Consider the following 12,220-nt stretch of genomic DNA (forward strand, 5'->3'; position numbering starts at 1 on the left):
TCTCGATCAAATAAATTCCGCCTGCGTGACATCATCTTGTCCATCCCACGCTATGCTAGGTGATAATAAAAGCCCTGCGTTGTTGCACACCGTAAAAATGCGGCAACAAAGTCACTGCATTCAAATATCAGTGTTGGCACGCAACAAAAGCACGTGAATCCGTGCAAACGAGAAATTGACGAAGCAATCACCACACTGTCGAAGATTGCCACTAGGGCCTCGTTGAGCGCCTAAAGGCACTTTTTTTTTCCTCAAACAAAACTACAGAAAAAGAAAAAGAGCAAGACCAACGATAGGAATGGGTTTAAGAGCCGTTGTCGCTATTCCCTTTTCTGTGTGTTTGTTGTACCAACCTCTTCTGGCGTAGTTGCTTCCATCAATTTCACATGGCACGTTAACGGTCGACGCGATTTCCTTTGTCTTTGAAGCAAGCTATATTCACGAGTGACTTAAGTGCCCGTCCTTGTCTGGCAAACCAAAGGTAAGTCATGCAGTTTCCTGAAATTACGCTTTCTAGGATGTATAGTTTTGCGCCGGTGATGGTGATCATGCCGCAGGTGAGCTTATCGCTGTAAAGTGGCCTTTTTTTTTCTGCCTCCGCTTCTCATTCATTAGTACCAGGGGTGCTGCGCACCAGACATTGATTATTCCCGTGTCTCGCAGAAATACAGTGAGTAGTCAGTAAACTGTTTTTCTGATTGCAGTGGGTCCTTTGGGAAAAAATGCCTTGAATGCTCCAATCCAGAAACCAATCTTCTTCAGGATATGAACCATCGCATTTCTTTCCCTGTCAAACGGCGGCCACAGCCAGATTATTATTTCTATGTCACCGATATTACTCGCAACTTAACACTACCAAATTTTCGACCTCATGAGTCTTCGCGAAGCTGTAGGCATGTAATTTTGTGACAAGTGTACGGATGCTCACACAATAATTCGGAACGCCAGATAGGTGGCCGGTCACCGGCAGAGCGCGCCTGCAATATATACAATGGTTGGCTCGTTCGCAGTTTTGCTGGCAATCAAGCCTCGCTCCCGATTGCTCTAGTTTGGTGTTTCTTTGTTCTAAAAGCTAGCTTTAGGAGTCTCTTGGCGTTGGCACAGTCGCGCCACGTAAACATGCTGGTCAGGGAAGCGCCTTCACAAAGGAACACACCGAGACGACAGGCATCATCGAACTCGTGTCGCCTCAAATGTAACAAAAGTAGGCGTTCAAGCTTAAAAGTAATCACACAGCCCCCCTCCACCCAGCCCCCATTATCATAGGGCTAATGAGCACATAGTCCTAGCCTTTGGATCAGGGAGTGAGTCTTGCTTGACTTGACCACGCAAACCAAAAACCTTCCACTATTTTTACATCGGCATGTTCTGCTGACAAGTGAAAGCCTCTAAAACGTTTCGAAATAATGTTGAACACTTGTACACTCTACAAGGTTTTATCCATGTCAGACATAACTACTTATGTATCACTGTGTGTTTATAATGTTAACTTTTGCTGTACAGTCATTGCATTAGAGCCCAACACCCTAATGTGTAGCCGTTTCTTACCAAAACTTATTATCTCTGCAGGCATCACTGTGCTCTGTGTAAGGCATGGGTACCACTTCTGCACGCTCCCACAGCAAAATTATAGCTTTATGTAGGTTTCCGGGATCATTATCCTGGTCCCGGTCAGTCATGCAACTTGTGGCCACGTTTTGTCTCGCGACACACGTTTATGCGACGGTCGGGGTGCTGCAACCAGTCGAATACGCCGCAAACATCGCACGCGCCATCAAGATGGCGTCCGACACACTCGGCGGGGCTGATGAAGAAGGCGTTTTTATAAAGACGATGCATGGCCGTGGCTGCCTTGATTCTGGCTGCTGCTCAATAGACTGGTGAGTGCCGCTTCGTTGTTGAACTTGCCGAAATCGCCTAAGAGTCCTTTTGTATTTTCCACTCGTCGGCTTCACCTTTGTCAATTTTAGATGTGGCGTTTCGTTCCAGGGCTGCTTTTTTTTTTATCCTGACCTCACTCGTACAAGCGCAAGCCGCATGTATTAGCTACTCAGTGTATTGTCATGCCGAACAGTGGGGCCTGCTTCGGTCATTTGCCTTTCTTTCCCAGCGTGTGGAGTGTTACAGCTTGTTGTCCACGTTTACTTAAACACCACCTAGCCCGGCTATTTGCCTTGTCGCGTATATATCTATCTATCTATCTATCTATCTATCTATCTATCTATCTATATATATATATATATATATATATATATATATATATATATATATATATATATAGAGAGAGAGAGAGAGAGAGAGAGAGCCACGAAAGTAATTCAGGCAAGCTAATGTGTGCGTGCGCGTGCATTAGTAATGCTTATGCTCTGCGTCATTATCCGTGAGGAACTATAATTTACGTAAATTGCAGACAGTAAATCACGGGCGGTTTTAACAAATCTTTTTTGTTTGTTTGTTGGTCACATGCGAGATTTCTGTACAAAAAATTGAAACTCATTTCACATATGCAACATCTAGCTTGTCCAAGTGTTGAGCTGAACGCAACCTTTATCCGCGCAGAAGTGAGCAGACAACTGTGTCAGGGTGTGTCCTCGTGGGATGCGCGGAGTAAACTATCATTCTCGCACTGAAGAATACGTACGGAAACTATCGCAGATCAAGTATACAGTACTTTTGTTACAAATGTTCACTCTTTATTACAGCCAGTGTTCGCGTTTCCTTAAGCGCCATCTAATCATAAGGATTGCTGGCAATACCATCACTGTATGGGCATCAGCGATTATGTAGCAAGCTCGGGCTCACCTGCAGCCCAAAAATGCTGTTTCGTGCGCAGGTGAACTTGTTTTAGTCTCACATTTCATCTTCCAATATTATAAATCTGCCTGGTTTCACAAACCTGTTACGTGTAGATGATTTATCTCGGATGCGTTCAACAGAATCCAGTCCTATTAAAATGATACTGGTAGAACTAACAAAAAAAAGCATGAAAATGAACGCGCATGGCAGCATTAACGAACTTCACTGCAGAAAGTGGAGAAATCTGAAGTTCGATTGGAGTCGCGCACATTATCGTTGGTATGAATTCCGAAAGAGGAAACGATTGACCCCGTCTCATAGCACATTGAATATGTAACTGTAAGGATCTGGGAAACAAATGAAACAGGAATTCTAATTTGCGAAAATTACGCGATATTCTACCGGCAAAAATATGTCCCAACGCTTTAGAAGGGGTTGCCTATATCGCCGTTATCTCTAACGTGCTTGAATAAAATCGCAAAAGTTTATCTTCTGTTCGATTTATTTCTTGCGGCCCCCTGGCACGATGCTCGTGGCACATAGCATATGCAGCTGTCCCGTGTGAAAATGCGTTCCCTGAACCGACATTCAAGTATTGGGGGTGACGTGACGTCATTTATGTTGAGAGCAATAAACCCTTTTGCTGGCGGGAAAATGGCCCTCTGATGTAACATTTTGCCTTTGACAAAGAACACCGCCAGTTGACCATTCGAAAGACGTTTCGCGTTACCCGTTGAGGCAGCAACGTCATGTTTAGTTTAGCGTGCTTTTGCATTGTCTGCGGCACTACATGGCCTATAAAATTAGGGGCCGCTTGACAGCTAGCTTTGTTCTCTCGGCCTTTTGTGTTCGTGCGTTTGCGAAAGGAGTGACCTCGATGACCTCATCTGAACAAATGAGACATCTGCGAATAAAGCAGACAGCCATTAGTAAAAGCGTATATAGACTTGCTTCAATGCCTACGCCTCTTTTATTTTTAATTGTTTCCACTCTTCCAATCATGATGGGTAAATGTTCTGAACGGAGCGCGTCCTTATTTGTGAGCGGTCGTTTTGGGAGCAAGTTTCTTCATCGACCGTCAAGGTTAATTATGCGAAAAATGTTTCGAAATGAATGTATTATTCCAACAAACACTACAATTTTTCTTCTTTTTCTAATATTTTCTGTGGTAATCAAGTAGAGACGATCACGTGGTGGCGTGTTTCCCAACATTAGTTGAACAATGGTTTTTCCCATTGCACTTCAGCTTACTTATTTTATCCATCTAAGACGTTAGCTTTCATTGCTATGAACTGCGACTTCATGAAAACTTCCTTTACCATGGCACCCAATATCTCGAAATCCGATAGTTAGCTTTGCATTATTTCAAATAGCGATAGAGTTACAAAATACATCAATTTTCATGCTCCACACGGTTTGATTAAGAGTAAAAGATGCATATCAGATGCTGGTTTTACATATAGCCTTTGTACATTGAAATCAGTTGTTTTAATATGACAGCAGCTGATCGTCATAGTCAACCTCCGAGAGGTCGTATTAAAAAGGCGTGTTTTATTATGCATGCATTCACTTGCGAATATACGGCGCTGCAGGCCACTCCCATTGGTGCGGCGGGGGCTTTCAGTTTGCGAACGCGCTGTGTAATGTGTGTCCAGGAATTCCCTGGAGGTAGTTGTTTGCGACTGAATTGATCAGTTTAATGAACGAGTTCGGATGTCTTATTTGCTGGGCCCCTTGCAATTTTCGTAAGCGCATGTAGGAGGCAGGAGGCCCGCTTTCTTCGAACGCGCGGCTTCAGTTCAGCACGATCTCGTGCAATCGCGCGGGCACGTGGTGACCTCCCGTGGCGACCTCGATAACTACGGAGCAAAGGAGCCCATGGCCGTGATTTCGCTACATGGCGTGGTCATTTGGGTACACGGCATCATTTATGGAAGATAAGAGGGAACGATTTTTAGCTGACATTGAGAATTGCTGATTACATACCTTGTGCTACGCTATAATGTGGCTCGCGTATACTCCCTAGCCTGGCAGCGCCTTCTGACTATGTTGAAAAACTATAGCAGTTTTCTGTCAAGCTTTTTTTCTTATGTGCGGCTGTTGAATTGCTAAACAAAAATCACAACTGATAAGTAACCTAATGTACATCCGCAGCTGCAATGTGTACATTTCGCGTTATCACGTTTCAGGGTAAACGAAATCGGCCTAGGAGGCCAAAATGCTGTAAGCCCGTGAGCTCAGCTTTTGGCGCACGTTAAAAAAAAACAGGTGGTTGAAATTTCCGGAGCCGTCAACTACGACGTCTCTCATAATCATATTGTGGCTTCAGGACGTTGAACCTCACATATGAAATGAACTGAAAGCAGGCTAGTGGCATGTATTTTTATTATAAAAGCACCTTCGCAAACGAACACAACCGAGACGACAGGCGTCATCGAACTCGTGTCGCCTCAGCATATCACTCTTCCGAAAATCCTAGCTTCGTCACTGTTTGTAACCTTCTTGATAAAAAGCGTCGTTTTTTGCAGTTTTATTGTTATTCTTCAATTTTTAATACTTTTGCTTCATCGACCCAGTACTTGACGGGCTAAACAATCTGCGGTATTATTTTGATTGAACCAGAAGCAAAATTTTGAACTCGTGCTGTAGCTGTGCGCGCATCGTCACGGATATTCAGCCAGCAGTTTTGACTGCCTGGAAGAATAAGTTCGCCCCAACCCTATTTAATCTCGAACTGCGGGCAGTATATATTCTCATGTTTACTGAGCCTGCTTTCTTTGTATATATGTGTGTGTGTGTGTGTGTGCGGGCAGCGAAGCTGTTATTTCATAGACCAGTTTGCACATTGAGTCATCTAACGCACTACATTACTGACAGAAAGACAATTACATGCACTCTAACACACCGTTATTTCACTGAAAAGATATCACAACTCCTTTATAAGACCACTATAGTTTACACTGAGGGTGTCGGTTTAAACGTTGTAGTGATTCCTAGCTAAAAGAAAATATGTGCACGAGTTGCCTACATATGGTTGGCAAAGTTTAATTTCAAAAAATGACTTCGCCACACTTCCTGTTTGGTGCGATACTTTTACCGCTTTCCGGAAAATGCATCCTACACAACCGCTATCTCTGTCGGCCAGCGCATGCAATGATACGTGTTTCGCATATTTTGAGCACGCCTTATTGTCTAATTTGAGACTTTGGCACTTTTTTGTGCTTTTATTTCTTGTCACGAATATTGGTGTGTGTCTTGCACAGGTAATATTAACGGGGATAGCCCCCATTTCGCATCATTTACTGGAATGGCTTTTAATCGACTGTTCATGTGACAGAGTTGCGAATCCTAATCAGTCATACAGCTTCACTTTACAGGGCAAACTCGCGACCTCAGTATATAATACCGTACATTTTTAAGCTCTCGCGTCTGGTTCGCATGGATCATTCAGTCAAGGCGTTTTCCTATATCTATTAAAAAAGAGCTTACTTAGCTGCTCTCTATGGTTTCATTTTATTCTTCTCAAGAAGAACCAGCTACTTTTACTTGTTTTCTTTTCTCTCTTAGCTTTCCTTCTTTGAGGAAACAAAACACGCCATGATGAAGCGCACATGGTCGATGAATTGCGTAAACCTTAATGAGCTAAATAATTGTTGTCGTTACAAAAAGGTGGGTTGACGTGTCTACGTACCTCATGATCTTACATATTTGCATTAAACTACATTGCTCAGCGTGCGTTTACTTTTCCTTACGAGATATCCATGGGTAGCGTAACACACTTAAGACAACAGTGTTTGGCAAACACATTATTTTGCCTTTCGGAACAGAGGGACATTAGTGAGGCGTGGACGTGTTCAAGGCTGTGCTGATTTCAAGCAAGTGTATGTTTGCCGTGCTCGTCCGGAAGCGGGGAAGCGAAATAACGAGGATAAATCTCGACGCTCGTGTCGCGTGCAGGTCCCAGCAGCTACGAGTGAACTCCAACTGTCCTACGTGGGGCTGGCTCAAGTGGAACTCCGACGGCCCTTTGATCGTGAGCCAGCGTCCGCTGTTCAGAGGCTGCCTCGAATGCGAGAACGCTGAGCTGGGATGCGTGGCCCATGTCTCGCGCTGCAGCGGTCGCCTCGATCAGCAGTGGCGGCTGAAGTTCGCCTCCAACTGGACTACAGTGTTCGGCGAACCACTGTTCGCCATCGCCAGCTTCTACTCACCTGAACACTGCCTCACACTCGTCAACGGTGGCGGCGACGGTGACTTCTACGTGCTCCAAGAGTGCGTCAAGCCTCGGCCTTCAGAGTGGCAAGGCTTCTACGTGGTGCGAAACCCCCTCAAGCGTTAAATACACCACACTCACCAGCTCGCGTCACGCGTTATCGCAGTAGCGCCTGCGTATAATGTCAACCCACGCAGTCACATTTGTCATCAGAATACATCTAATACCCTTGCGCCGCTTAAACGGTGATCCTCAGTCAAAATCTGGCAAGTTTCGTGGCATGATTCACCGCGGAATACAAATTAAACGTCCATAGTCGCGGCATCTTTGTAAAGTCGCCTGCCTCGCTCTGCGTTTATCTTCCTCCTCATGCTCTATAACTTATTTGTACAAGCTAGAAGTTTAGAATCGACTGGTGTAGCGATGTTCTGGGGAAAACCAAAAACCCCGACCGACATTTTGATTCTACCAACAACCTGCAGAGGTAATTAGACCCCTCACCACAAAGTTAATGGTACCCGCATTTGACGAGCACATAGTTTAAAATGAGATGTACAATGCCTCAACGTCATGTTGTAGTGCTCAAAGGCTTAGTGACTCAGTTTCACGAACTTAGGTAGACAGGAAAAAATTAACTTTTTTTGCGTCAAACCTGTGTGCTCGTGCTTAAACCCACAAAATTCTGTAGTAAAAGCTGTAGAACTGACGTCTTTTTTTTCCTTGACTGACACTTTAGCCTTTTTTTACGTGAAAGAAGAAAAGCAACCAACCTTATTGATAATTTTCGCTTATACTTTGTATAGCATTTTTTTCTTAATAAAAGGGTATCATTCATTCAAATCATTGGGATGCCTTTATTTTACTGATGGTGTAAAAAAACTCGACGTTGTCTTCATTGTATGGTAATACATTCAAAGATGGCAATCAATTGAAATCTGCACACAAGTGCCACAGCATGGAAAAGAGTGGCTGTCTAGCGTCAAGTATGATACAACTTCGACGAGCAGGAGCGTTTGGCAGAATTTTGTTTCTTTGGGGGGGGGCTTACCACTTTGAAATGGTCATTTATGCTTTGTAGGCCATGACGAAAAAAGTGGGGGGGGGGGGGGCACGGACTTGGTGTGCCACCTCCTGACTATGCTACTGGCAACGAGTTTAGTTATCATTGGCTCAATGCTCAGGCATCAAAAGCAACTCTTGGTAGCACTGCGACGGGTGGATGGATTGATATGGCTGTACCCTTTAGATCGGCCGGTGGCTAACGCCACCAAGCCGTAATACTTATTGAACCAAGAACTAGATTTACCTTTTTTTCCCCTTTAAATAGTGAGGTTGAGGGCTGGTACTTTGCAGTGAAGAGTTTAATTTTCACTCGTGCCTTGACTTTAGCCACCAGTCAGATAATCTCCTTCAGGTTAATTCTACCCGCCTAAAGTAAACTTGACCTCCCTGTCCCTAAACCACAGTGCTTTGAAGAACTCTGCGCCATCATCCTGAACTATAGGGTGAATCCCTTTACAGAACATTATCAAGTGGTCGGCAGCTTCTTCTTCCTCTCCGCATGCACTGCATACAATGTCTACCCCTTCGTATATTGCCCGATATGTCTTGGTTGGCAATACTGCCGTCCTGGCTTCAAACAGTAGAGAACTACCCCGAGTATTATCATAGATCCTTTCCTTGGCAATTTCCTGCTTGAAAGTTCCATAGATTTCTAGTGCGGACTTATTATTCATGCCAATTCCGCACTTATTGGTCTCAGGTTCCTTGACCTTCTTATTAACTGATAAATCTTTTTTGGTTTGGCCCCCCGCTGTTTTCTAAGTATTTACCCGTCATTTTTCTGGTTCGCTTCCTCTATTTTGTATCGACATTCTTCATGTACAAGTAGCTAAAAACCTTCCTAGCCCAGTGCTCCTTCCCCATTTCTCTCAATCGCTTCTCAAACTTTATCTTGCTGCTAGCTTCCCTGCCCTCAAATGATGTCCATCCCATATCACCTTGTACTCCCTGACTTGGTGTATTTCCGTGAGCTCCTAAGGCAAGCTTACCTATTCTACTTTGCTTAATTTCTAATCTTGCTTGAACTTATGATCCCATGTACAAGACCGCATTGCCGAACGTCAGACCAGGAACCATGGCCCCTTTCCATATTCCTATGACAACATCATACCTATTGTGATTCCACAGTGGCCTATTTTTCATCACTGCCGCATTCCTGTTAGCTTTAGTCATCACGTATATTTCGTGTTCCCTTAGGTACCCTGTCCCATTGCTTATTCATACGCCCAGATATTTGTGTTTATCTGTTATCTTTCGCGTGGCCTCCTCTAATCTAATCGCACTACCTTCATTAATATTAAAAATCATGACGGCGGATTTTTCCTTGCTGAATCTGAAATCAAACCTATGTCCCTCATACCGCAGATGTCCATCAATCTCTGCAAATCTTCCTTCTTGTCTGTCATTAGCACTATATCATCTGCGTACATCAATACTGGTAGTGCGTGTTCAATGAGTTTTCTTTGTTTGACGAAAGAGAGGTTGAAGCGAATTCCGCTTCCCTATAATTTGTTCTCTAATCCTTGTAGGTACATCATGAATAACAAGGGTGACAGAGGACACCCCTGCCTAAGCCCCCGTTTTACCTCTGTGTGCTTGTTTACCTGTTTTTCGCACTTTATAACTACCTTGTTACCTTTATATATATCCTTTAAAAGATTTGTAACTCCATCTTGCACACCTAGTGTGTGCAGTATTCCCCACAAGTCCTCTTGAACCACGCTATAGTACGCACCCTTGATATCCAAAAAGGCTAGCCACAGGGGTCTGTGTTCCTTTTCTGCTATTTCGATGCACTGGGTAAGTGAGAACAGATTGTCATCCAACCTCCTGTGTTTCCGAAACCCATTCTGCAGTTCCCCCAGCACCCCCCCCCCGATCCTCTATCCATACCTGCACTCTTTCCTTTATAATCTGCATCGCCAGCCTGTAGACCACTGATGTCACTGTTATAGGACGGTAGTTGTTTATGTCAGCTTTGTCCCCCTTTTCTTTATCGATCATGCTCATCCCGCTAAGTTTCCATCTATCGGGGACTTCACCATTGATTATTAGTTTGCTCACTGCCTTTCTCAAAGTCTGCTTAGATGTCAGACCCATCGTCTTTATCAGCATAATTGGAATGCCATTTTGGCCTGTTGATGTTCAACTAAGAACCCTCTTCTCAGCCCTTTCCCACTGCCATGGGAAAGGGCTGAGAAAATGTAGGCATTGCGTTACTTGATTTATCCTTGTCTATTGTGGTGCATAAAGCACTTCTTTGTTGAAAATTTTTTGTCCCCCTTTTCTTATATATTCAATAGCTTCATCTCCTACTAGCCTAGCACCTTGGGCTGTAGTTATAAACCTCTGCTTTAGGCTCGTCTCTTTTCTTAGGGAGTTTAGATGGTTCCAAAATTTCGCAGCTGCCTTTCTATCCTTTTTATGTCTTCTCATTGATCTTTTCATTGATCAGCAGGGATGCTTTCCTTCTGCAGCTCAGAAAGATGTCCCATTTTCTTTCAAAATCATCTGTCGGTTCACCCCGCTGCTGAGCATGTTTGTGTTCCCTAGAGGCTTCCTGACGTTTTGCTATGACTCTCTTAACTTCCACATCCCACTAACTCTTGGGTTTGTGTCTTCTTTTCCGGGGTGACTTGTCGCGCACCTTAGCAAGCTTTAGCACGAGCAGTCTAATTATATTCTTGTATGTCCACACTGTTTTATTGTCCTCAGTGTTTCCTTTCTCAATTCGTTTAGTAGCTATTTCTATTTGTCTTTCTGAATAAAAATTCTCCTGTAGTTGCTCATCTTGTCTTCTTCCCACTTTCACTGCTCTTCCAAAACTTAGCATGATACGTTTGTGATCACTACCGAGGCTTCTGGAGCGACATTCATCTATGTGCATTTCCCTGGGCCTATCATACATCCTATGTAACATCAGTGTGCAATCTATCGTCGACTGCTGCCTTTCTACCTCCCATGTTATTTCCCTTCACGCTTCTCAGTACTGTTGCAAATGATCAAATCATCGCTTTCACACATATCTATGATCATTTTGCCTGTTGGGTCAGTATACCCATCTATATCTCCTATGTGCGCATTCATATCTCCTAGTATAATTATCTCGCACTCTCCTCCTACTTTCTCAATGTCCTTTGATATACACTCCACCATTGCCTGGTTTTTCTTTCTGGCCTTCGCTCCCGTCCACAAGTACACCTAAGCAAGGAGTGTCATTTGCCTTGCCACTTTCCCTTTTAGGCATAAATGTTCCTTGCACTCCTGCTTGACCCTTTGCCAGTCTGTACATTTATGAATGAATGCCTCAACTACCAGCCCCTTTTCTGCTGCCTTCTGTTCTATTACAATATTCCCACGCTTAGTCCGGATTGTTAGGAGGTTACAACTTTGGAAAGGCGGTGCCACCTCTGGCAGAAAAATGCAAACTGGAGATGTACATAGTGCGTTTTCCATTATCTGCACCGCGCTACCACTCGCTTCCGTGCACGTGCAGGGCCACACAGTGCACCGCTTGAATAATATCTTTCAGCTGAATTATGTTTACGTTGCGTAGCAGACGGCAACGACGCCCGACTTCATGCGAAATGCATTTCTGAAGTCCTTATGACAAAAGGCAATTTACGGAAACCAGCTATCATGCACAGTAAGGTTTTGATTGAATGATTATATTAAGTATGGAAGAAGGCACCTAATTTCCACCCAAGAGGCAGACAGAAATTAGGTGCCTTCTTTCCTACTCGCTAGAATCGCTCAATCAAAACATTACCGCGCACGATAGCTAGGTCAACGTAAGCTTCCTTCTCTCATACGTGAAATATACCTAATGGTCTATATGCAATGCGAAATGAAGCCACGCACGCGGTCGATGTTCTACTTTATCGGCATTGAAAAACATATGATTGTTGTTTCGATGTTCATGCTGGAGGTAGCAGACGCGTATTGTCGTGAACAAACTTTCGCGACGTACCGAAAGAAACAAAGATGGCACGGCCTTGCACCAAATACCTTAATAAGGTTAGAATCATGTACCGCTAGAGCATCCCCCCCTGACTTAGCTGCGAGGCAGCTAGCTTAGCTTTAACCGCTGCGAAGCAAGCTGAACTGCTGGCCTCCTTTTCTCTCTCGTTTTTTTCGATTCTCGCGTCG

General features: G+C 44.1%; 1 protein-coding gene across 1 annotated transcript; it reads left to right on the top strand.

Moving 5' to 3' along the window:
* The first annotated feature begins 226 nt into the window (after positions 1-226).
* Positions 227-7,852, top strand: LOC119187893 (uncharacterized). The gene is made up of 3 exons (XM_037436000.2): positions 227-481; positions 1,570-1,880; positions 6,754-7,852. The coding sequence occupies exons 2-3, from the start codon at positions 1,594-1,596 to the stop codon at positions 7,133-7,135; spliced, it is 669 nt and encodes a 222-aa protein (XP_037291897.2). The 5' UTR covers positions 227-481; positions 1,570-1,593; the 3' UTR covers positions 7,136-7,852.
* The last annotated feature ends 4,368 nt before the right edge of the window (positions 7,853-12,220 follow it).

This window comes from Rhipicephalus microplus, chromosome X, assembly GCF_043290135.1.
Source record: "Rhipicephalus microplus isolate Deutch F79 chromosome X, USDA_Rmic, whole genome shotgun sequence".
In the NCBI taxonomy this organism is placed as follows: domain Eukaryota; kingdom Metazoa; phylum Arthropoda; class Arachnida; order Ixodida; family Ixodidae; genus Rhipicephalus; species Rhipicephalus microplus.